Source organism: Vulpes lagopus, chromosome 8, assembly GCF_018345385.1.
Source record: "Vulpes lagopus strain Blue_001 chromosome 8, ASM1834538v1, whole genome shotgun sequence".
NCBI lineage: Eukaryota > Metazoa > Chordata > Mammalia > Carnivora > Canidae > Vulpes > Vulpes lagopus.
Window position 1 is genome coordinate 28,925,589 of NC_054831.1, and position 27,651 is coordinate 28,953,239.

At 36.8% G+C, this 27,651-nt stretch overlaps 2 protein-coding genes across 2 annotated transcripts in view; one reads left to right on the forward strand and one right to left on the reverse strand.

Annotated features, from left to right (window-relative positions):
• GALNTL6 (polypeptide N-acetylgalactosaminyltransferase like 6) overlaps positions 1–21,374 on the reverse strand; it is a 1,140,566-nt gene extending 1,119,192 nt beyond the window's left edge. The window contains exons 1-2 of the mRNA XM_041767135.1: positions 21,081–21,374; positions 20,367–20,676 (exon numbers count right to left, since the gene is read on the reverse strand). Coding sequence (XP_041623069.1) covers positions 20,367–20,504 — 138 coding nt within the window. The 5' untranslated portion in view covers positions 20,505–20,676; positions 21,081–21,374. The remainder of the gene's footprint in view (positions 1–20,366; positions 20,677–21,080) is intronic.
• Positions 21,375–22,543: 1,169 nt separating this feature from the next.
• On the forward strand, positions 22,544–27,410 carry LOC121497678 (60S ribosomal protein L37-like). The gene is made up of 2 exons (XM_041767431.1): positions 22,544–22,618; positions 27,111–27,410. Exons 1-2 carry the CDS (start codon positions 22,544–22,546, stop codon positions 27,408–27,410), a joined length of 375 nt encoding a protein of 124 aa, XP_041623365.1.
• The last annotated feature ends 241 nt before the right edge of the window (positions 27,411–27,651 follow it).

Here is a 27,651-nt window from a genome sequence, read left to right on the forward strand (position 1 = left end):
GAATAGACCGATAACCAGCAATGAAGTTGAATCACTAGTCAAAAAAACTCCCTAAAGACAGAAAAGTCCATAACCAGACCACTTCATAGCAAATTCTACCAAACATTTGAAGACTAGTTAGTACCTATTCTTTTCAAACTATACCAAAAAATAGAAGAGGAAAGAAAACTCCCAAATTCATTCTATGAGGCCACCATTACCCTGATACTAATACCAGATAAAGAACACACACACACACAAAAAAAAAGAGAACTGCAGGTCAATATATTTGATAAACATAGATGCAAAAATCCTCAACAAAATACTAGCAAACCTAATCCAAAAATACATTTAAAAAATTCACCATGATCAAGTGGGAGTTATTCCTAGGATGCAAGGGTGCTTCATTATACACAAATTAATCATCATGATACATCATATCAACAAAGAGAAATGATACTATATGATCTTTTCAACACATGCAGAAAAAGCATTTGACAAAGGATATCATCTATTCATTATGTGAACCCTCAACAAAGTAGATTTAGAGAGAGCATACTTCAAAATAATAAAGGCCATATATGTAAAACCCACAGCAATTATCATAATGGGGAAAAACTGAGAACTCTCCCTCTAAGGTAAGGAAGAAGACAAGGAGGTCCACTCTCACTTTTATAACATAGTACTGGAAGTCTTAGCTACAGTAGACAATGAAGAGAAATCTAAATTGGCGAGGAAGAAGTAAAATTTTATTATTTGCAGATGACATTACTATATATAGAAAATCCTAAAGACTCCATCAAAAAATGACTAGAACTGATAAATGAATTGTACAGGATATAAAATCAATGAATCAATGTACAGAAGTCTATTGCATTTCTATACACTATCAATGAAGCATCAGAAACAGAAATTAAGAAAACAATCCCATTTACAATTGTACCAAAAGTAATAAAATACCTAGGAATAAGCTTAACCAAGGTGAAAGAGCTACACTGTGGATACTATAAAATATTGATGAAAAAACTGAAGAGGACACAGAGAAACTCAAAGACATTCCATGCTCATAGATTGGAAGAACAAATATTGTAAAAATGTCCATACTACCCAAAGCTATCTTTAGCAGATTTAATGCAATTCCTATCAAGATACCAACAGCATTTTTCACAGAGCTAGAACAAACAATCCTATAATCTGTATAGAACCACAAATGACCCCGAAAGGCCAAAGCAATCTTGAAACAGAAAAGCAAAGTAGGAGGTATCACAATTCTAGACTACAAGTTACATTACAAAGCTATAGTGTTGGGCAGCCCGGGTGGCTCAGAGGTTTAGCACCACCTTCAGCCCAGGGCCTGATCCTGGAGACCTAGGATTGAGTTCCACGTCAGGGTCCCTGCATGGAGCCTGCTTCTCCCTCTGCTTGTGTCTCTGCCTCTCTCTCTCTCAATCTCAATATCTCTCTCTCCCTCTCTCTCTCTCTCTTTCTCTCATGAATAAATAAATAAAATCTTAAAAAAAAAAGCTATAGTGTTCAAGACAGCATGGTATTGACACAAAAACATACACACAGATCAACAGAACAGAATAGAAAGCTCAGAACTGAACCCACAACCATGTGGTCAATTAATCAACAAAGCAGGAAAGAAGAACCAAGGGAAAAAGACAATCTCTTCAGCAAATGGTCCTGGGAAAACTGGGTAGCTACATGCAAAAGAATGAAAGTGGACCACTTTTTATATCATACACAAAAATAAACTCAAAATGGATGAAGGACCTAATGTGAGATCTGAAACTATAAAAATCCTAGAACAGAGCACAGGCAGTAATTTTTCCAACATCAGCCATAGCAACATTTTTCCAGCTATGTCTCCTGAGGCAAAGGTAATGAAAGCAAAAATAAACTATTAGGACTACATCAAAATAAAAAGCTTCTGTACAGCGAAGAAGACAATCAACAAAACTAAAAGACAACCTACTAACCGTGGGAACATATTTGCAAATGGCATAAACGATAAAGGATTAGTACCCAAATATATGATAAAATTTATACAACTCAACAAGAAAAACACCCCTCCAAAACAGAAAAAAAAACTAAATAAGCCAATTAAAATAGGTAGAAGACATGAACAGTTTTCCAAAAAGGCATGCAGATGACCAACAGACCTAAGAAAAGATGCTCGACATCACTCATCATCAGGGAAATGCAAATCAAAACTCCAAGGACATATCACCTGACACCTGTCAGAATAGTTAAACTTGAAAAAGGCAAAAAAAAAAAATTAAAAAAAAAAAAGAAAAAAGAAAAAAAAAAGGCAAGAAATAAGTGGTGATGAGGATGTGGAGAAAAAGGAACACTGATGCACTGTCGGTGGGAACGCAAACTGGTGCAGCCATTTTGTAAAACAATATGAAAATTCTTAAAATATTAAAAAAGATAATTACCATATGATCCAGTAACTACACTACTGGGTATTTACCCAAAAACTACAAAAACACTAATTCAAGGATATATGCACCTCTACATTTACTGCAGCATTATTTACAATATTCAAATCATGGAGCAGCCCAAGAATCCATTGATAGATGAATGGATAAAGAAGATGTGATATATATATATATATATATATATATATATATATATACACACACACACACACACAATACACTAATAGCCATAAAAAAAGAATTAAAATCTTTCCATTTGCAATGGCATGGATGGAGGGCTAGTGATTATTATGCTAATCAAAAAAATCTAGTCAGAGAAAGACAAATGCCATATGATTTCACTCATATGTGGAATGTAAGAAACAAAACAAAAGATCAAGGGAAAAAAAGAGAGAGAAACCAGATACTCTTGCTGTAGAGAACAAACACAAGGTTTGTTGTGTTGCAGAGGGAAGGTGCATGGGGGGATAGTGAAATAGGTGAAGGGAATTAAGAATAGACTTATTTTGATGAGCAGTGAGTAATGAATAGAATTGTTGAATTATCACATTGTATACCTAAGATCAATATAACATTGTATGTTAATTATACCAGATAAAAAATAAAATAAAATACAGTAAGAATTCTTATTGTGAAATAAATCTAATATCAACAAAGCTGATGAGTGGGATATAAAATTCCTCCTTAGCACTGTATGTAAACAAATTTTACGTAACATTTAAAAATGACAATATGCTTAAAAAAAGAGAGAGACTGCAACCAAAAGTACACAGAAGGCACTCTTAGAAAAGAAAGTGACAAAATCTCAGAACACCTAAGATTTTAGCTTTGTGTTTAGGTAGTTTATGGCAGAATAGAATTATTGTTCTTCTAAGTCTATTTTGTTCTTAATATTAGCAGTTTCATCAAATCCTGGCTAAATGCAATACATATTTGACAAATTAATTAAAATGGGAATAAGATATGTGAAAGCTCCAAGAATTCATTCATGTGTAACATTTATTATTAGCAATGAATATTTTTAATAAATGGAACATAAATTTTAAAAAATTAGTCACCACTCCATAGTAATTCATTCTGTATCACATATTGTGATAAACAATTTATACTGTACTTCACATTCACACAAAAAGGAAAACTGTTTTTAGTATTATACCCTAGATTTCATATGCTGTTTTTGTGTACTTACCTCTTCTTAATAGTGCTCAGTATGCCACTAATCAGGCCATATAGAAAAAGCTTTAAGAGAGAATCATCAAAATCAGATTTGGACTACTTCATAGCATTTTATATTGGTTAAAGTGAGCATCTAGGGCAACCTGAAAAATTGAAAAGTAAACCCCAAATTCATATATTTGGGGATGTGTATTGTAATGAGGATAAAGTGACCTTAAACATTTTCCTTTAATGGTGTAGGACTCAGAAAGCTTACCTCGTGTTTATGTTTGTCTAGAAGTACCCATGTCAGCCTCAAATAGTCACTATCAGCTAGTGCAGACACCCACTTATCTTATGTTTTACCTTTATCAATCTTTCTTCCGGGCCCATGGTAAAAAAGAAAAAAAAAGTCATTCTTACTCACTATTCCTAACTGACGTTTTTTAAGGGTCATAGCTCAAATTTTCATATTTACTCAAATCTAATAAGCTATGGAAGAAAATGATATTTGCTAAAATGAGAAATGAAAATATTATTAAATACTTTCTCACAAAAAAATACTTTCTCACAAAGTACTCACATGGCGATCAATACTGACAATGACAAAATTTATATATATATACATATATAATATATATGAAAATACATATATGTATATGCATACATAATCAGTGCCACACAGGAAAGGAAGGAAAACAATATAAAATATAAGTCCCAGGTAAGTAATAAAAATCAGACAAAAAAAACAATAAGAAATTAAGTAAACTGATTTATAAAATAAGCATAAATTAAAAGCAATATCCTACCCAACTTAAAGATGGCAAAACATACTAAACAGAACAAGGACTGACAAACATACACAAACTACTATTTTATATTTAAAAAGGGCAAATACCTATAGCTAATATTTGATTGCTCTGCTTGTATTATATTTTTTAAATGTATTAAAGAAATTTTTACCCAAATCTATACATTCCATCAGTAAAATGAAAGTGAAAACCTTTTCCATCTAAAAAAATTACAAAAAATAGTTTTTGTATTTATCTACATGAAAGATACTGATGAATCATTCAGAGACAATATATTACCACAAGATCCCTGACAAAGACTGAATGTGTCTTAAATAAGTAGAAATATGTAACTGCAGATACAGAAACAATGTAAAATCAAGTCAAGTGTAAATCAGAAAAGACTTCTTTAGTGTTCATGTCAAACAAGTTGCCTATAATCAGATGCACATATTTTCTCAAAATGTTTAACCAAACATCCACAGGCATGTTTTTGTTAAGTGATGATGCCTAGAAAGTTATGTTTTAGCATCTAAATATTATGACACAAGTTAATGTATAATAGCATGTATTATTTTTGCCCAACTATAAGAACGTTTTAAATGGCATTTGATACTAGATGCCACTGGACTGATAACATTAAGAAAAAAGACCTGATTTTTAAAAAAACAACAGCAAAAAAGCCTCCCTCTAATATTTTTGAACATCTTTTTTTTTTTTTAAGTAGGCTCCATGCTCCATGCCCCGTGCAGAGCCCAGTGCAGAGCCTGAAATCAATGGCCCTGAGGTGAAGACCTGAGCTGAGATCAAGAGTCAGATGCTCAATCCACTCCATCACCCAGCCCTCCTTTGCACATCTTTTAAAAGCTTAATACACCTTGATAACCCTTCTTACATTGAAAATGATTTTAACACACTTATTGAGATGAACACAAAAGCAACTGAAGGGAAAAAAGGTCAAAGTTAGGTGACCAGTAGATAGAAACATCAGAATGAGAAGTTCAAAAATCCAAAGCTGACCATCATACTAGTACAAAGAAAGGGAAATATAATTAATGTGCTTGAAGTAATTTAGCATCGTGAAGAGCTTTGTGCGACCATCTCATCAAACACAATGCTATGTAATTATCAGAACAGTAAGAGATTTCCCCCAAGACACTGAATTAAATATGCCTCTACCAAATAAACCCTGTCATATCTTTTCTAGCTCTTAGAATTCTTTCCTAATCTCTTTCAAAGTTTTACCCTTGAATATTCTCCCTTCCTCTCCTTGCTTCCACATCCCCACTAGACAACTGCTAATTAAAATGAACACAGGTAAATCAAGGTAGACTTTTTCAAAAGAAGTTGGGGCTGTTAAAATGAAGACCTGTGCTAGACAATCAAGTTAATAGAAGTCTTAAGATCTGAAGCGTTCAAATTAAAATAAACCCCTTGAAATATGTCAATCTGTATTTCCAAAATGACTTTTTTAAATGAAGTGGGCTGCTTAGCGCTCCCTTGTAGGTTGTAATAATTAACTCAACTACAAGCTTTTTTATAAATCAGTAAAATTTTAAAATAAGCCTTGCCTAAATTGCCACAGTAGTTAATGTACATACATCATGTGCCTAAACACTTTATAAGTGTAAGTTATACTACAGATGTTGCTATAATTAGAGAAAGCATACATTCAGTGATTGTATGCAGTTCTTTATCTTACCGGCTTGTTTGAAGGTGACCTTTCTTTTCATTAAAGTTACTGGAGCCATACATGGATTCTATAGCACCTGGATGTCTACAAGTTTGATGAAATCTCATTGTGATTTTCAGTATCAGGATCAGTCAAGTCTTGACAGAACAGCAAATTTAGAGAGAGACAGAACGAACACATGCAAATAGAACCTAATTCATGAGAATGACAACAGTTTAACTATTTTATATTCACAGTGGTTTGATAATACCTATTTGGCATTTAAGCATACATAATGGGTTGCACAAACTCTTATTTTCGTATAAATATAGTTCAGCTAACGTAAGTTCAATATACAGAAAACGATTCATATCTATCATTCCTCATTCTTTAAACAAATATTTATTCAATGCCTAACTTGTGGTCAGGCAATGCTGAGCACTGGAATTAAAACATGGAAAAGACAATTTCTAACTGTATTAGCTTCCCGGGGCTGCTTTAACAAATCACCACAAATCAGGTGGCTTTGAATAACAAAAATTTACTCTCCCACAGTTCTGGAGGCCAGAAATTCCAAATCAAGGTGATGGCAGGGCTGCCTCACCTCTGGAGGCTCTATCCTCTTTTGCCTCTTCCAACTGCTTGGGTTATTTTGCATCACTCCAATCTCTGCCTCTATCTTCATACTGTATCTCCCTCCCCTGTCTGTGTCTTCTTCCCTTCTGTACATCAAATACCCCCCACGTTGTGTGTCTTTTATAAGGATGCTTGTCATTGGATTTAGGGCCTAGGAGGATAATCCAGGTATCATTCACGAATTCAAGGAATTAGTACCTTGACAAACTTTTTTTTTTTTTTTTTTTTTGCCAAGGGGGCAGGGTAAGGCCATCAATCAACTTCTATTAAGTTTAAGGAACTTACTGATTAATGGTGAATAAACTACCTAAACTGGTAGTTAATACACAGACTGTTACATTTCATTAAAAGGGCAGAAAAAGAAAGTTTTTCATAGGAAACAGGTAAGATACCAAAGCCAAGCATGAGCAATCAGGGGAAATTTCCCAGAAAGAGTTTGGAAGAAAAGTAGAAATTATTCAGGTACGACTGAAGATAAAATACATGCAAATTCCTGGAGGAGAAAGAACATGATATTCTAAGGAACCTAAAAGAAGTTCAAAGCGGTTGGAGCCTGCAGAGTCTTGGCAGTAAAGTAGTGAGCAGTTGGGTTTATCAAGGAGCATTTAATACAGTAAAGCCATATTAAAGATGTTGAACTTTAATCTGAAGATGTGGGAAGCTACCTCATGAGTAGAATGACAAATGGCCATAGCCTTCAGTTACATACTTTGGATAAACAACTCGGCTCTGTGTAGACTGGAGGACAAGGCTGGAGGTAGGACTATCAAGTTGAGGCTCTTTTCCAGAAATCCAGTGAAGTGTTTTTGCTGGTCCCAACCATGGCAGTAGCAAGGGGCATCAAGAGACATGAATGAATGCAAAAGAGATGTTTTAGGAAGAATTTTTAATGTGTATCAATGGACTGAATTTCAGAGTAAACATAATGAAGGTACTGATCATAATGAACACTGAGATAGAATGATGGTATTTAGGTAAGACACACAAAGAGAGAGCCGCTGCAGGGAGTGTAAGGAAAAGTAGATTTCATTGCAGACACCTAAGGTTTAAAATATGTTTCTAGATTTTAGATGGGTGGGTGGATCACATGTCCAGAGGGATAGCTGCATTAGATATAATGATTCGGGAGTCATCAACTTACATTTGACAACTGAAATTATAAGCGGCTGGGTGAACTGCCCCTTCTCTCATGGTCCTCTCCCGAGAATGCAGACAAGAAGGAATTGCAGAGATGCCAAAGAAAATATCATTTTAAGGAAAAGAACAGAAGTAGGTGTCTATAAAGACAATGGTAAATATATTTGTGCATGCATGGTGGTTGGGATAGGCCATGGGGATAGAAGAATTAAAATAAGGGTTCGCAGAGCAAAGCCTAAAGTACCAGTAAAGAGTCAGTGCACATTTCCCTATTTGACCTTCTTGCTTATTTCCCAAAGCTGCCTTTCCAGTCTCTTCTCTCTTTAAGTCTCCTACTCTGACCCTCTTTTTAGATAAAGAAGACTGTTTTAGGTAAGAGAGTTGAGTTAAATTCTATCAAGTAGTATGACTAATGAAAAGTGCTTTGGGAACTAACTACCAAGAGATTCACAGTGACAGCTGAAAGGACCTAATGGCAGATTAGAGGAGCTGGAATCAGCCTGCCATGCAAAGAAGCAGAAAGTCAGGAAGTAGATGCATCAGGTTTGGTTGTTAAGAGGAGAGAGACAGGACAGTACCAAAGGGGTGTGTGACACAGAAGAACACTGTCTTTGCTTTGCTCTAGCTCCCTGCACTCCTCCAATAGTGGGAAAAATCAGAGCAAGTTTAAATATTGATGTGAAGGATGGATCAGAGAGAAAGAGACTTAAAATAAGTAAAATGAAAATAACACACACACACACACACACACAACAGATCAATGTGAAATTCCTAAAAAAAAGTTATGGTCGATAGTCTGGAAAGAAAGTCCCTAATATGTCCTAAAATTAGGGACATCTTTCCACAGTCACAGGAGGCAAATAAAGAACTGAGAAATAAAGGTGGGCACTTTTCTGATTTTATGGTATGAGGTCTTGGTTCTCCCAATATGAAAATACTGTGCTGTCAGTGAAGAATGAGGCCAGGCTATCCAGTGAGCATAGGAAGACAGGTGGTAGCAAGGAAGATTTGAGAAGACAAGAGGAATTTGGAGAACACAGCTTTAGAAAATGGGAGGAAATGCTGAGTGGGAAAGCACAGAGAGATTCTTTACTAGTAGTTTGGGCTTCTTTGTGCCAGTTTTTATTTTTAACTTACACAAGATCCTGTCCCTTGAGGTGACACACTAAGCAATATTTACCTTCTGATGGCAGAGTCTGAAATAAGGTGTCAGCTCCCAGTATCACAAACAAAACAATGGCAACAGAGATCAACAGCAGAAGCCTTGGGCTAAAAGAGTATTTCTCACATCATACATATTTCAATAATTGAAAACCCAGTTAGGTTCAACATAACCTTTTTCTTTTAATATAATGCAAAACACTCAAGTTTTTAGAGTTTGAAGTCTTTTGTCCATTCATAGGACTAATAATTGATCAATTCCCATTTGAAATGTTTCTTTAAGGAAAATTTTAAAGGAAAAGGAGAGGACAGTCAGCTCTGAGCAGAAAAAAAGGAGGAGGGGTGCAAAGTGATAAAGTAGTTTGTATTTCTACTCTTTCTTGAATAGTATCCCCTTGGCCTCTCTGGTACTTATCTTTCCCTCCATATTTCATATATTAGAACTCAAGATCTTTGCCTTGGAATGTGGGGATTATACAGAAAATGTAATTTCCTTCAGTTTGTAAAAGAAAAAAATGAAGGTTTCTGTAGAAATTAAGAGGCGGAAACAATCCCACTATATAGTTATTGTTAATCTGATACCCTACTGTTAGGCTCCATAAAAAAATGATAAGATTTACTCAAAAGCATTTTCATCTCCCCTCACCACTTAGTCTTCTACAGCTTTCCATTCCTGTCTTCCCAACCAGTTTTCTCCAAAGCACTAGGAGTAAGAGAGTATTTCTTTTGTCAAGCTCGCTTTCCGAGTCCCAAACAGAACCAAACAGAACCAAATTCAGAACCAAGCCAGAAATAATGTTAAAATTCAAGTTATATAAAATAAGAAAATATTCGGCCCTGAAGACATTTTTAGATAATCTTTTTTAGAAGTTCAGACTTAATGACATAATTTAAAAGATAGTTTTTATCCCTTGAGGGCAAAATACACATTGAGAAATCAACATCCTGCAGAGAGAAAAGCACACAAAATATGAGGGGAAAGGTCACCATAACAGCATTGGTGCTGACTGCAGATGCTGGGAAGAACTAGATTCTCTGCTGAAATCCAGTTTGCTCTGACATGTGTAGGGCTATGTGAGTTCTTGGTTTAAGTTACAAAAACTTCTTAACTAAGTGCTATATTATTTCCATATGAGCTACTAAAAGTCAAAAAAACAGAAAGGAAGAAAGAGAAAGAAGTCAAATATGTTTCTTTGGACAATTTTTTTTTTAAGATTTTATTTATTTATTCATGACAGCACAGTGAGAGAGAGGCAGAGACACAGGCAGAGGGAGAAGCAGGCTCCATGCAGGAAGCCCGATGTGGGACTGCAAATTTTTTTAAAGCTTTTTAAGAATGAAAATTCTGGGGGTACCTAGGTGGCTCGGTCAGTAGTGTCCAACTCTTGTTGGTTTCAGCTCAGATCATGATCTCAGGATCCTGAGATGGGAGACCCATACTGGATCTACACTCAGCAGGTTGTCTGGTTGGATTCTCTCCCTCTGCCCCTTTCCGCTTCACTTGTGTGCATACTCTCTCTCTCTCAAAGAAATAAATCTTAAAAAAAAAAAAAGAATGCAAATTCTTTAGAAACCCTCATGATGGGGTTTATGGAAGAAATGGTATAGAAACATACTTTTCCTTTTTCATCCGATCTCAATTCTCTAGAATTCTAACAGATAATAATTGCTAACACTTTAAAATTGCTTGCTATGTGCAATCCACTCCCTCAAACATTTTATGAACATTAACCTATTTAACCCACACATCAATTCAACCAAGTAGGCACTGTTTTTTGTACCCATCTTAGAAATAGCAAATCTAAGACACAGAATAGATAAGCAACTTGTCTAAAGTGACACAGGTAGGTTTGGAACTGAAACCAGGCAGCCTGATTCTAGTATTCAAGCCCTTAACCACTGTGCATATTTCCTTTCACAGCTAAGTTAATATATAACCCCACAGTCAGGATATTCAATGTAGTTACATTATACGGTAAATTATAGATAGTCCAAAGCTTCAATATTGGTAGAATAATCACTGGAAGATCTTAACAAATTTTGAAAAAAAGTCTCACTTTTTTTTTACCATGGATATGCTGTGACTAAGAACAGTTTAACACGGTGTCTGGTACATGGTAAGAAACTATACATAAATGCTACTTTAACTTTTATTATTAATATATTGTATTTTATTATTTTATTTTTTATTATAATGATTTTATTAATTTTATTATTCACATATTATCTTGGAATTCTTGGCAACTTAATATTACTATCTTCTTATCCTTGAAATTAATATGCTTTCACTTCCCTCATTCTACTACCTATACATAACCAATTGCTTTTTCCCTTTGCTCTGCATATCCATTCATTATCTGCATTTATTTTGACAGGTACGTTGCTGTCTTATTGACCCGGTGGCTGCCACAGTTTCTTGACATTCCCATTCAGTATTATAGTCTTCAATCTTCATTACAGGACTATATATACTATGACAAACATCTAATTACCTATCTATCTAGATATTATAGATAACTATCCATATTATATTGTTTCACACTTTGCAGAACATTTCACAAATGTTCAATTATCTCTCCAAATTAGTAAGATAACTGCACAGGAAAAATCTCAAACCTCTCTGCTGAACTATAACAGAAACATGCTCTATATTTACCTTTCAGGTCCTAACAACCTTTTCTGCTTCTTTCTGCTTTTTTTTTTTTTTTTTTTTTTCATCTATCTTCATTTTCCTTAGGGACTGGCCTTCATGTATCAGCCCTCTTTGGCTTCTCTGGTCTCCTACCAACCAAGACCTCACATTCAGCTGTTTATATCAATGGTAGGCCCACAAATACTTATTATCAATCTTATAAGATATTTCAGTTGTATGTTTAGTCTTACCATTTAACCACTTACAATTCTGTGTATACCTCTATCACTGCATGTAACTTCAATCAAGAGAGTATCAGGGACACATTATCAAACCCATTCACTTTGCAAAGTTCTCACTTGCCTTAAACTACACAGATGTTAACACTGTTTGTTATTTTTTTCTTTTTATGAATCCAGAGTGCACAAACTCAAATTTTTCGTCTTTGTGCCTTACTTAACTCTGAACTGAGTTATTCAAAAAAACCTATCTCAGTGAATTGTCGGACAATTAAATCAGTATATTTGCACAAAACACTTAGGCCACATAAATCTCACACAATAACTGATGTTTTCTCTACCTCTTCTAAACTGTAAATGATAAGAACATGTATTTCTTGTGAAACAATTTAATCCATCCCCATATTATGGGTGTGTGTATGCCTTTTCCTAAGGAGCAGATTGTAAGCTAATTGAAAACAGATTTATCTCTTAATCACTTACTTGCCGCAGGGTGTAGCATAGTATCGTTGGTACGTATAGCCAATAAACATCTCTATTATCATTAATAAACAAATTAATAGTGATTTTTTTATTATAAATTTACTGAGTTTGCCCAATATTAAGCTTATTCACTACCTTTAATGAATACCCTAAAAACTGAAAAAAAGGCAGCGATGCTATTTGTTTAGTTTCCCTTACTTGACTTACTATGCACCAGGGCAATTTCCATATATTAATCCAGTGAGTTCTCTCTGCTACCCTTTATAAAATAATATCTGTGTTAACACACGAAGACCTGAGGTTCTAAGACATTAAGTGACTTGCACAAGAGGACATGTTCTGGGAAGTGGTGAGCCCAAATTTGGAACTTGAAGTATCTGTCCTAACCCTTAGCCTAATCCCAACCCTGTCTAATTCTGATAATAAAATGCGGCTCAACATTTCCCCCTAAAAGAACGGAGCTCTAATGGGTCCAGAGATCATACCGCTCTCTCCCTCTTCCAAAGGTCCATGATACACATAGAAAATTCTACCATTTAGTGCTTGTTTTTGTTTCATGAATATCAATTTAATCTCACCAATTCACTATTTAGAAAATTAAGAATGGGCACATGCAATATGCTTTTTCCGTACCTCCTAACTCCACTGAAGGAAATAATAACTCTTTATAAAGTAGCTTCATGATTTTGATAGTTTCTATTCCGCTTTTTAACTTTTTCTTCAGATTAATCCAGTCTCTCTCATAACCAAGATTTAAACAGCAAAAGTAGTTCTCGGGTTCTTGTTTGTAATTAATGTAGAGAAAAAAAAATGCCTATATGTGAGGCATGGGCATTATTTATTATGGGAAATGAAAGTGGTCACTACAAAGAAGTATTACTTTAAAAAAACTCTACTATTAAAAGCTTCGATTTTTAAAATAACTTTGAATGCAATATACCAAAAAATTCATTTTTTGCAATAAATGATTATATGAATAATAAAATTAAAAACCTGTCCTTAAGCATTGGACCAAAAAATCGCAAAGAAAAAACCCTTTCATTTTCTAGACCCTATTTGTTTATTGAACAGCCCCTTCTTTCCGGATTTAACACATCAATGACAGTCCTCTACCATATTCATTCTTTTGCTGTGCTCTCTTGACACAACCTTGCAAAGAGAAACCATCTGCAAATATTTATTAAACAAACACTAATTTCCTTGCTAATGGCAATGATTGCTTATAAATGCTTATACCATAAAAACAATCTATATTCATTAATCCTTATTATATGCTGTTCAAGATACTAAGCATTTAGTCCTCACTATAACACTACAAGAAAAGTACTGTCTTCCTCATTTGACTTAAGAGAAAACAGATTTAGTAAAGATCAATGACTTGCTAAATGTCACAAAGTGCTAAGTGCTGGAACCAGAATTTGAACCCTGAGAATTTGGTTCCAGATCCTACATCCTTACATACTAAAAGAGAACAAGATAGAATGGAAATTCTGATATTCCTCCTAAAATTAAGTTCAACTAGATTCTTTTGCTGAGGAGACATGCCAAAAATAAGGAAAAAGAAAAGCCCAACTCACTCAAACTTGGGTAGCAGCCCTGACAATGTGGTCATTTTTATTATGATAAAACAGTTCAAAATGATTTATAATAAAATTCCCTGTATCGGGCTTTCTAGACTTCAAGTACTGAAAATAACATTCCATGAGTAATTGAGCAATAAATTTTAAATTAGCCTTCTCAGTCCGAATTGAGACACCACCCCACTCGTTGCAATAGAGAGCTGATAGCCACCACCATCGTCTATGGCAACCACAACTGCATTGATTCTATTACCAGATAACAAACGAAACACCCTATTTATAATCTGTGCAAGTCTAACAAGCTAAATCCTTGCTATGAGTCTCACACTTGCTAAATTGATGTAAGTACTTCTAGAAACAGATGCATTTCTTTATCTCTCCGTACTTTCCTAGAATTACACTAGTAATATTTAAATGACGCTTCAAACTCAGTTGACTAACAGCCTCTTGTGGATTCAAAGCAATGGAAAAAGCATAAAGTTACAGTAGTAAAAAAAAAAAATACACAAAATGAAACAGTTGGGTAGATTTATTTTTTCTTTATAAGTGAGACCACACATGGGGATGTATGTGTATGTGTGCTGCTAAATGAATATGCGAAATGAATACTTTGAGAATACAGCTAATCTGGTCCATACTTTTCCCCATTATACTAGAAGTAGAAAAGTTGCAGAAAACATTCATGTGTCTTTCCTTTATTCTAAATTTACTTTTCATTTTTTCACCCTCTTTCTGGCCACCTAGTTGAAGTTTGGTAGTAACAGATACCAGCATATTGGAGAGGAACAGTGGTGGTAATCGTGTTCTTGAACATTTGTGGATGCTGTCTCTTCTTTTCAACCTTTTCAACCTTTAAATCCATATGTGTGAATACACATATGTTCATGCCTGTCTAAATATATATTGTCAGTAGCACAAACAGTTTTTATTTGTTCTTTTTTGTTGTGCATTCAAGAATTACAACTGCATTTTGAGAGAATTTAGGAATTGTTAGCTTTATGGTGTGACAGATGGTGGTCATATGGAGAGCAAGTATCTAGTTTATGAGTGTGTCTTTACTTTTACTATCATCCTGAGAACCTTCTATTTCTTGGCATATTTTTACCTTTAATTCTATAATGGTACCTTGTCAACACATGAAAATATGAAGGAAAGAGAAGAACAATGTAGTCATGTAAGATGGTTTTAAGAATCAGAAGTCTCCAGTGCTCACCTCTTCATCATAAGCAAGCCAAGCAAATGAAAAATGAGTGACTGCTGAGACAAAGCACAACCACATCTGATTCTATATCCCATTTACAATGCCTAACATCTTTTCCTCATCTTAATTTGTATCCCTTCCTTTAAGGTTATTCTTGATGTACCTCAGCTGACTTTTCATCCATATAAAAGTGTTACAAGGTGAGATACAGTTGCAAACTTCCTAAAGGTTGTCATGGCTATTCCTGACAAAACTTTAAAAAACAAAACAAAGCAAAGCAAACTCCTCAATTCTCTTCTCTAAACCACTTAAAACACCCAAACTTTCTTACCCTTTTCCCCACATATTCCAGTCTTGACTTGGTTTCTCTTACAGAAAACAAGCAAACAAAAAAACCTTATAGGAGTCTAATTGATTCAGCACAGCTTATTGAATACAGCAATGAACGGGAGAAAAACCTATCTAATTTTTCACCAGATTGTGAACAGAAGACTGTGTTTCACATAGTTTCCCAGGAGGCAAGGTGATGAACTAATCATGTTGCGATCTACGAGGTCACAGCAAATAATTAAGACACTTGTTACAGTGGTCTGTGTGGTGTGATCCTGCAGCGACTCAGAATGGATTTTCCATAAATTCAAGAAAAGGTCCTTTAAAATCCTAATTTAAAACCTACATTTTAGCTAATTAAGAACAGTATGGCTCAAACTAATACATCATTTCACACTTAGTGTATTGATAATTCTGAGAGCAGGAAGAGAGAAGAGAAAACCTTAATTTTTTTTATCCTGTCCTTAGCTCTTTAAAGGTGTTTGCTGGAAAAGAAACACAGACACACTCTACTGCTTTAGTGATCAGCATGACAAAGGAAAGCATAAGGCAGTTTGCATATACTCAGTACCAATTATCTGACATTTTCACATCATAAAGCAGGTTTAAAATGCCATGGGGGGAAAAATGTTCTTCACCAAAAGAAAGAATCCCCTCAATGTGTGGTGCTGATTAACTTTAGAAGAGTTGATAAAAGATGACGAGGAATCTTTCAGGAGAGATTTTGTTTTTAAATGAAGGCAAAATCCCACATCTGTCACGCACAGCTTACATGTGGATCTGACTAAAAACAAAACATTACCACACCATACTTTCCATACCCAAGATGTGATCAGGACTTTACATACCTTATGTGGCAAGCATGATTTGCCCAATTTCACCAATAAAAATTCGAAGTACAAAGAAGAAGGTTCTACAATTTAAAAGTGACCTGAGTATTTAGTTTAGTTTAGTTTAGTTTTTTTAACGTGGTAAAAAAAATCCAAGGCAAGCTTAAGTTTCTAAAATCATTCTGAATAATTCTGAAAATGTCTGATTTAAAATTCTGCAATTTTGCTCTAGCTCTTTCATTTCAAAAATAATTCGCAAAGCTATTGCAAGATCTTCGTCATACCCTGAATATTCTTGCATTATTTCTGTAAGTAATGTTATTTGCAACTTAGTTGCCAAACTGCAGCTACTTTTTTTTTTTTTTTTTTTTTACTAATCTTCTTAATGTATTTAGAAAAAGAAAGTGGTTTAGGGGTAGTTTTTATTTACCTATTCTTGTATGAACAATTAGGATGAAAGGTATAATAATAAAGGTATAAGAATGAAGTAGTTTTGCTCTAAAATATTGTTTTGTTCTAATTATTATCCTAATACGCTGCTTACTTAAGATCTAAATATATAATTTTAATTTAAATGCAGCCGAAAGTAAAGAAAAATAGCAATTCAAATTTTAAGAGAAAAATGAGAAGTATTATACAATAATCATATAGTAATCATTCTCAGCTAAATGCCACCTTCACTATCAATATATTATTTTGTAATATACATATATATTTCTAAACAAAATAAAGGAGATAATTATATCATCTCAATAATAGCAAACAAGTGACAAAATTAACTCAACTTAAATAACATATGAACATTACGACTGATAATAACATATAAACCAAAACTATAAAATATCTTCAAATTTTTCTAAAACATTAAAAGTCTCAAAAGCTTAAAAATTATTTCAGTAACTGGGATTCCAACTTTGCAGAGCCCAAACAATAAAATGCACATCTTAATTATTGTATTATTAAAACTATTTTTTCAATCTTATTTGGTCTTTTCTCTCATGTGAGAGAGAAGAAAAAATAAACTTTTAAATGAATAATCCGGGAATTTTTATTTCATTTTTTTTCTTTTCTGCGTCATAGATGGAGCAAATATTCAAGTATTATGGGAACTATCAGAAATATTATTCTTAATGTTAAATGACAATAAATGCAATTTACTCGTAATGGTATAAAAATGAGGATAAAAATGTGAAAATACTAAACAGTATGAAAATTAATACATAGTTTCTGTCAGTGTTTTCTGTTTACCTTCACTTTGTTTCAGATTGTATAATAAATACTATATATACCGAATAGTAGGTAGACAACTATTAGTGATGAACTCTGATAAAATAAAAATAGGAGAATTTATTTTTTTTTTATTTTTTATTTTCAGATTAGGAGAATTTAAAGAGTATTTAGCCATTCTATGATTTTGAGTCTCCATAAATTAAAGTACTTCCCTCCAGCCCACTGTAATAATTGAACTGTTTAATACAGTAAAGGTTTTCAATTCCTGTGACCCCACCATCACATCACATTTAGCACCACAAATGCTGTTTTACACATAACTGCTGTAAAAATAGACTGCTTATATGGGCACGTGACGTGTTTTGAATAGCTTCAGTACTTACTGCTGTCAATGCCTCAATCAGCACATTATCCCTACCCTCACGATTTTACAACTTAGTGATAAATATAGCAAAAGATGGCTTTTGAAGAACATTTTAGCAATTAACCATGAAATAGTCTTTTTAGAACAAATTGCTAAATTTAAATAACACATTATCCAATAGTCAAATTACATGCTTCAATTGGAAACCTGTGTGTCTAGCTGACTTACTAACATGGATTTATATATACATTAGCAAACTATTATATCACAATATTAAGCATGTTTGATCCATCACTGCAAGACACTTTTTATCTGGTCAAGTGTGTATATACACATATACATACATATATACATATACGTATATCATATATACATATACGTGTATGCATATACGTATATGTATATATACGTATTTAACTCTTATTTATCCAATGATCTAATTATCTTCCCAATTATATTTAACCGTGGGATAAAACCAGCAAAAGCGTATCTTTTCCTGTTTACAATGAATTCTATCTTTCAGTGAGTGACAATAGATTCCTACCTTTTTAAATTTTATTTTGTTTCTATAAGAAAGTATTAGTTTTAAAACTATTAATTAGGTTAAAAACCACTAAAGTGTGTGACTGACACTCATTTTATTGCATATAACTGCTGGTCTTTACTCTTGGTTTCAAAACTGTTACACAGATTTATTAAACTGGAAAGTCACAAAATATCCATCAGTTATTTACTCCAGTGTATGAAAGTTTGAAAAATAGCTCCTTCTCTTGTCACCCCATGCCTTCTATAATTGTTAATTTATTACCTACCATTAAGAATCATTGGTGATATAGAAGAACCAGAAACAAGGAAACTCTTTTGGAGATTACAATAAGTCAGAGAGTTGATTTGCCATATTTCATTTTTTAATGCCATTGGACAGACAAATTTCTCATTAAGAGACAAAATCAATAAGAGCCAGTGTGAAAGTTGTAAAGATCTCATTAATAAGAATAACTAGTGTTTTATGTTAGCTATACAGCAAATACTTCTGATAGTTGTTAATTCAATTTTGCTTTTCTTATTTTAAGTATTTTGAAGTAGAAATTTTACATAATATTGTATTTACTAATATTAATAAAATCTTTCATATGAGGGGTTGGAGAAATAAGTGATCTAAATAGGAAAAAAAAAGTTTCACATTCAAAGTGCACATCTTCCTTTTTTTCACTGGAATGACAATACAGAATATACTTCAAATCAAAGTTATATCCGTATTAGAAAGGATGATAAGAGATCAGCAACTAAATAAAAACATGTCAACATTTTCCCTCAAAATTCCAATCCACCAAAAATCCATAAACAACTAGTTATCTTTAAGGTTTACAGACTGGTAATCATCACTTGCCCAAATGAAAAAGTAGATTACCTCCGGATTTTTCACAACTAACTACTCACTGTGTAAAGAGAAGATCAAACTTTGTTAAGTAGAAGAACAAATATTTAATTGCCATTAATACATATTGCTGTTGTCCACCAATGGACTTTTATTTAAACACTTTCTATCTGTGGAAAGTACGCGGTGTACATGGATGATGACCCTTGAAATTAACAATATTAATATTCTGAGGTGTCCCACGGGACTAGTTAAAAAAAGTTACATCAATATCACAAAGGCGGCCGCATTCTATTGTTAAAAGCTTAATTACAGAAGCTATCTTATTTATTAATAAACAAGAAATTCAACGATATTACTTTTCATCAACACTTGGTGAAGGATTTTTTTCTTCATTGTTACTCCTTAAGTTATTTTGATCTATGTTAAATCATGAGCTATGTACATACTAACAGATTACATATACGTAGAAACAAAACATACCACACCACCCAGGGTTTCAGATATGAAGAAGAGATTTTAGCAACAAACTGTTATCACCAGATTGTGAAACTGAACAGGCATCCTTAATAACTCTGCCTGTCTACCCCACCACATCACCTTAGCAACAGGAGAGGAAAAACCTGACTTTAAGTCTCCGTAGAGTAAAAAAGCTGTTGCTAAGCAAGCAGTACAACCAAAAATATAGAAAACTGTAGCTTGTTATTTGAGAACTACTTCACAAGTTTAATAATTTAATTGGCCCAGTGTACTTTAACCTGGATACCCAAACCGGATGAGAAGTGACAACAAGTCCACTTCCACATCCCACAAATTAGCAGTTACCTTGCATCCACCTCAAGTCAAAAGCCACCTAAGGACCAACCGAGAGAGACTGTCTTCTCTCTTCCTCTTGACCTCTCTTATCCTCCTTATCTAGTTGATTTTACACTTTACCCATGTCATTGGTTAAGATCTAAAACAACGACTTGCTTCCGCCCCAAAGTCTCCAGTCTCCGAATGTGTGCCCCGCAAATACCTGGGAGAAAACCCACGGCCCCCACCCAGCACTTGCTTCCTGTGCCCCAGCCAGCTGCACGCCTTACCGATCCTCTTGTGAGCTTTCTCCGGAGGGCACTTACCTGCTGCTCCCCGGGTTCCGTAGATTTCACCAGGTGCTTATCCTTGTACAGAGACCACAGACCAATATTGGGCAGGAAAATTAAAGCCACCGTGAATAAGAAAGTCATCTGCAGAAATCTCTTCTGTTTCCTCTTCATTGCAAGTGATAACAGAGAAGAAAAGTTAAAGGAGATGGCTCCCTGCCTGCTTCTTGTGTTTAATGCCAAAGTCCTTTCCTCTCCCCTGCGAAGCACCAGAAACTGAGGAGAAGCTAAAAACTTTTGTTGCGTGCTCAGCACCAATCTGCACGGTTCAGAGGGAGTTGGGCATCTGCAGAACAAACGCACAGTTACTTTCCCCCCCCAGAAAACTATGACGAAGGCATTATCTATTGGCTTAGAAGTAAATGACTTGACTGAGGAAATCATTAAGCCTCTCCGAAAATAAGCAATGGAGTAAATATGATCATTTCTCACATAATCCTAAGTTAACGAAAGTCTACAGCATGCTAGACAGGCAAGAACACAGGAGTTGTGGTGCGCGCCCCCCTCAGTGGGGGAGGGCCGGGCTGGGGACAGGAGACGGGAGCGGGTCAGTGGGGGGGAGGACTGCGTGGAGGAAGCGGTCAGCCCCGGCAGGTGTCAGGAAGAAGAGCGTCTGCTTTTGACATTGGGACGTCACCTTCCTCGTCCTCCCCGAACGTCTCCTGCGGAGCTCCCCCCGGGAGAACCCACCTGAACTCAGGGCCAACTCCGCGGGAGGCCAGCGTGCCGGCGGGCTCCGCACGGATGCGGGGGCGCAAGTCCTGTGCGGGTGGAGGGTAGCAAACTCCTGGGTGCTCGCGCGCGGTCCCCACTCTGCTCGGCGGGCAGCGGCTCCCGAGCGCGGAACCTGCTGGAAGGGAGGCTACAGATGTCAGCGGAGCCCAGCCAGGAACTGGAGGCGCCCTCGGAACGTGATGCTGCGCGCAGTCAGCGCTGTGCCATCAATCTCTTCGCCCTCGCCGTGACGCTCTCACGCGCCGCTCTTCATGTTACCATTCTTCTCCGGCAGCCGAGCGAACCCCGAGGAGCATCGCGAGCGCCCACAGGGCGGGGGGGTCCGCCTCCCCTCCCGCGGAGGGGCTGGAGCGGGGCGAAGGCGCGTGTGCGCCGGGCTGGGCGGTGCGCGAGGGCGCGCGGGGGTGCGCGGAGGGCGGCGGGCGCTGCTCCCTCCCTCCCGGCCGCCCGCTCCCCGCTCGCCGCCGCCCGCCTTCCGCCGAGACGCTGCTGGGGCCGACCACGTGCGGGAGCCCGAGCCCGAGCCCGAGCCCGGGAGCGGAGGGGCGCGGAGGGGAGGGGCGGGGAGGGCGGGGAGGGCGGGGAGGGCGGGCCGCCGCGAGGGGCGGGCAGTCCCCCCGGGCCCCAGACCCTGCCGCGAGCGCGCGGTGGAAGAGGAGGGCCAAGACGCTGCAGGACGGGGACTCGCACCTGCCGGCCTGTCTCCGCCGGGGCTTCGCCGAGCATCCTTTCGGGGGCAGAGGTAGCAGCGCCCCCACTCATCGCACGCAGAAGGCGCCAGGCCGGAGACTCCGGAGGAAAAGTCGCCGGGCTCGCGGGCTGACCCCGGTCCTTCTGCGGTGCCGGCGGAGCGCAGCGCGGAGGCGCCCCGAGGCTGGGCCGGTGCCGCCCAGAGGGGCTCCCCGGGCTCCTGTCCCGCCGCTCGGGCCAGGTACGTGCGGGGGGTGGAGGAGGACGACGCCGAAGCGAGGCAGCGGCTCTGGAGCGGCTCCGCGGAGACCCGGGGCGCGTCCAGGGCGTGCAGGCACCCGGGGCCCCGAGATGTGGCGGCGGCGCGGCGCTCCTCCCCCGCCCGGCTCGCCCGCGCCCCGCGCGCTTTATTGCTGCAAGGGCTGCCTGGCCCCCGACCTCGCACACTCCTCCCGTGGTCCCCGGAAAATGTGGGGACTCGAGGTCGGTCTCAGGCAGAAGGGACTCCTGCGTCTCCCCAACATGCAGACGCACCGCGCCCCCGGGCGCACACGCGCGGACCTGGGGGTCCTCTCCAAGACACCTGCGTGCCTGGCGGCGTGCGCTGGTCCAATTTTACTCTTGGACCCTGAGAGCTCATGGTCCTGAGGAATAGGGACTTGGCGAGGCGACAGGCGTGCACGCACTGCCCCCTGTATCAGCCCTGTCTAGAGCCAAAAAGAAGCGCCATGGCCATCCCTTTGTTACAGGCTAGATGTGATGCCCACATACTTGGGATAGAGGAGACTGTGGGCCCCAGAACGGTATTTTGGTCTTTTCCCTCTTCTTTCCTTCCTCTCTTCATCTGCTCACTCGCTCCCTGTTCTCCCCCCGCCCCCCGCCCGCCTCCCTCTGCCTCCCACTTCTACTCTCTCTATCCGCGGCTCACTTGAGAAGGACACGGATGTGAGTGTGAAGAGTTATGCCTTCAACTCCTCACGTTATAATTTTAAAATGTATTTGAACAATAAATATTGGCTCTATGACTGCATGAATAAAGCTTTGTGCCGCAATATTTGTCTTTGTGATTCACTTGCATTTCAAAAGAGTATATAAACAGGTTTCGTAAGTGTTTTTAAATATGCCCTTTATGTGTAGACCAGTTATCCTTCAATTTTACACAAATGCAAGAATCCAGAGAGCAAGGGACTTAATTCCTCACCCCCCCTTACACACACGTGCTCATACACACACACACTGCCTTTTCCATTTTGCATTATTTAAAAACCTTTTTCTCTCTTAGCAAGTGCAGTTCTGAAACATAGAAATATGAATTTGGAGAAGCAACATAGCAGGGAGAGATTTTGCTGGGAGGCTTGGTCCTCGAGGAAAGATTTTGGAGATTTATTTAAGTATATTGGACATTTTCTGCCTTACAGTTAAGTTATTAACAATTAAAAATAAAAGCACCCAAAAGAATACTTGGAATTAGAAAAATAAAAGTCCTTCACATTTTGAATAACGTTGGTTTCTTTATACCCAAAACAAAAAAAAAAAAAAGAGCTCTGTATTACAAATAGACATATTGTCATATTGTCAATCTGTTTACTAAATCCAGGATTCTGACTTGAATTGTGCTTCATTGTTGTTACACTAGTAAATGGCCTTGTAAACAGTACCCATTCCCAGGGCATTATTAGTGTCAGTGAATGGGTATAATCACTGTTACTTCCCACATCAAGTACATGCAGAATACGAGGCAGAAACTAGAGGAAGAAAATTAGTATGTTCATCCCTTGTACTGTGTAGCTTTAATCACTTTTGCTTTTTCCTTTATTTATTTATTTATTTATTTATTTATTTATTTAAATCATATCATGATTTTCATTCAATCTGTTCTTCTTTTATAATTCCATGTATAAATTTCCGATAGATGACAATGATTCTAACTAAAATTGATATTTTAGGTTCAATTTACAAACACTTGACAGATAATCCAGATTAAATAGATATATTCTTTTTCCTTTGTTCAAATAATCCAGATTAAATAGATATATTCTTTTTATGTTCATTATTAATATTGGTTTCATCAAAACCTTATGTCTTTAAAATTCGTCTTCTATTCAAAGCCCCCTTTTTACTTCTGTTTGCTTCTCCATTTTGTTATGATTCCCCTGGGAACATCAGGCAATCAGAGTCCCATGTGCCTAGCAATGTGTTAATAGCTACAGGGACACCTGGGAAGCAAACAGCAATATCTGTTACCATGAATAATTTATAGTCTAGTTGAAAATGTAATATAAAGGCAATTAGAACAAATTGGAAAGGGGCAGAAGGAAATTGCTTAGTTATAGCTCTACTTCAAAATGTGATGACTTAAAACAACTATTTCACTCTCTCAGTTCTTTTCATTTGAATGGGCTCAGCTAGGCAGTTCTGCTTTGAGTGATGAAGGCTGGGTCCTAGGACTTAGGTCTTGCTGGGCCAGAATGGCTCCCTCACACAGGTAGCAGTTGGCACGGTCAGCTGGAAGATCATCTGGGCCAATCATTTGGAGCCTCTCAATTCTCTACATGACCCTTCCACATAGTCTGAGCTTCTCACAGTATGGTGGCCAGGATCCAAAAGGGAACAACATCCCAAGAATCTGTACTCCAAGAGGGAGAAAACAAAAACTGCCAAGTCCTCTTAAAGGCCCAGAATTACAGCCACCTCACTTTTGCAGTGGCCACAGAACCAGCCCAGATTCTCCAGAGCAGGTGGTGGTGAAATTATGGGGATCAAACTGACCTCTCAGTGAGAGATTTGATGATATGTACATGTCCATCTTTAACTCACGATAGATATTCAAAGGCATAGAGGTAGGAATTCCTAAGGAAGGCCTAACCAGATTATACATTGGATGATGAGATGTAATGGGCAAAAGTTTTCATAGGTTGGATTGAATCAAAGTATTCATTTCTACAAAGATAGTGAATTAACTTTTAGTTCAAAAATAGGGTTATTATGGGGTGCCTGGGTGGTTCAGTCAGTTAAACATCTGACTCTTAAAAAAAAAAATCTGACTCTTGATTTTGGCTCAGGTCATGATCTCAGGGTCATGAGATTGCCATGCATAGAGGGCTCCACACTCAGAGGAGAGCCTGCTGCTCAACAAAACTGGAAAAATAAGTTTATTCTTTTATTTTAAAAACTGATGACATGACTGGAATTTTTTTTTTTTAAATTTTTTATTTATTTATGATAGTCACAGAGAGAGAGAGAGAGGCAGAGACACAGGCAGAGGGAGAAGCAGGCTCCATGCACCGGGAGCCTGATGTGGGATTCGATCCCGGGTCTCCAGGATCGCGCCCTGGGCCAAAGGCAGGCGCCAAACCGCTGCGCCACCCAGGGATCCCACATGACTGGAATTTAATTTGAAATCATTCACCTTGGATCCTAATATGGTGGTGTTCATTTTCACTGAGATGAGTTTTTTCCGAGGCTTTATCAGAAGGCAGAGACACTAGAGCATGAAGATAATGTGTCTAGAAATGGAGACATATTCCAATCTTCTCCAGTGATGATGTCTGGAACTTGAAAACTCTTGAAAGTTTTCAATCTGAATACACTACTACAATATTTTGGTATTAGCATACCTTTAGCTAAGTTATCTCAGTTTTTGAAGAAAAATGATTTTGTAGTGAAAAACAGGGATGTAATAAATAGCAATTTTAGTAATGGGACAGTTAAATTATACAATTCATTTTTGTGGAATTAAAACATACTTTAAGGAATCTCCTTAATTCTTTTTGCTGGAATGTCAAATGCTTTCTACTACACCATAGAAAGAAGTAAGAACCAACTTAAATATCAAAACATGTTAATACCCAGTCTCTATCATTGCTGAAATTCTTCACCAAAAAGCCCTGAGTCAATTTCTATATATATGCAAGTGCTGTTGGGCAGAGGTTGCAAAGATGAACATTCTTGCAGAATTTTTAGCACCACAAGGGATTTAAAGGTGTTTGCAGTTAAATGTGGTGCAAATTAAAAAGTGACAAATGCTAAAAGAAAAAGAAGGTTGTTTCTTTTCTGGCCTAAATACTTTCTAACTAGACTTTATGGTGCTTAAACTCTTAGTAGTTAATTTTACCTCTGAATATGCATTTTTTTCCCTTTAACAATAGACCATACCTTGATTTGAATCTTTCCCTATATATTTAGCTATCAAACATTTATTTAGGATTTACTATATGCTAGGCATTTATATAAGCATTTCTTAGGCATAAGTCATTTAATTTTGTAAATAATCTTCTTATGTAGGTTCTATTACTACCTCCATTTAATAGCCTAGAAAACTATGACAAGGAAATGATAAGCATCTGTTCAAATAAGTGCTAAGGCAGGAATTTTAACCAGATTCCACAATCTTGATCACTACATTGTATTACCTAAAAATTTTTCTGACAAAGATGTTAATTCATTCTATCTTTTTCTTTCTTTCTTTCTTTTTCTTTCTTTCTTTCTTTCTTTCTTTCTTTCTTTCTTTCATCTTTCTTTTTCTTTCTTTCTTTCTCTCTCCATCTCTCTCTTTCTCTTATTTCATTTTTACTTTTGTGAGAAGATTAAAGGAACTAAGCAAAAGAACTGAATTTGGGAGAGATGATAGTCCAGGTTTATAACCTTGAAGCTTCTTTGTTCTTTTTCTTTTTTTTTCTTCCCTATTTTTTTTTTTGTTTTGTTTTTGGTTGGGAGTGTAAAAAAGAAGGTTATACTGAAGATAAAGTTACATAATAAACTATATTTTACACAATATATAAATATAACTATATTCTTAGTTTGCATGATTATAATTTTATATAATTACATATGAGATTTCTAGCTTAGATTTGACCTTTATCATATACAATATTTGCACCTTCCACCTTTTACAAAGAGTGTTTAACATACATTATGCCTTTAAAATGTTTGTGCTAAACAAAGTTCATCTGTTTATTTCAGTGAAAAGTCTAAATATTATTTGAATGATGAAATCAGGTGGCTTTAAATAAATTGAATATTAATTTTGAAGAAAAGATTCTTCATAATAATGCAGTACAAAATTCAAAAATGGAAATTTTAAAAAGTTATAATTAATAAAAGTGAAGCCAGTAAAACATGCTTAAGAAGTCACTAAATAGTATATGGCATGTTATACTTTTTTTTTTTTTTTTGAGAAAGACTAAAGAATGTCAGACACACATTATGTATTGAATATTAAAATTTTTCTGACGATACTTATGGACATGAAAAAATAACCTTAAAAATATAAACTTCGTTTGGGGTCTGCCACAGAAACAAGATGAGAAGGGGACGTCATTGTTCGGAAAGCGTCACAATAAGATGCACACGTTGTGCCGCCGCTGTGGCTCTAAGGCCCACCACCTTCAGAAGTCCACCTGCAGCAAGTGTGGCTACCCTGCCAAGCGGAAGAGAAAGTATAACTGGAGTGCCGAGGCTAAAAGACGGAATACCACTGGGACCGGCCGAATGAGGCACCTAAAAATTGTATACCACAGATTCAGGCATGGATTCCGTGAAGGAACGACACCTAAGCCCAAGAGCGCAGCTGTTGCAGCATCCAGTTCATCTTAAGGATTTCAACAATTAGTCAAAATAAATGTTCTGGTTTTAAAAAGTAAATATATATATATATATATATATATATATATATATATATATATATAAACTTCTTATTACAACTTGAGATGTACTGATAACAATTCACAGACATTTATTGAATACACAATCCAGGTACTTGAGATGCAATGGTGAACATCACGGACAAAACTCTGCCATCAGACATTTAACAGAAACAAGTCAAGTGTAGATTACA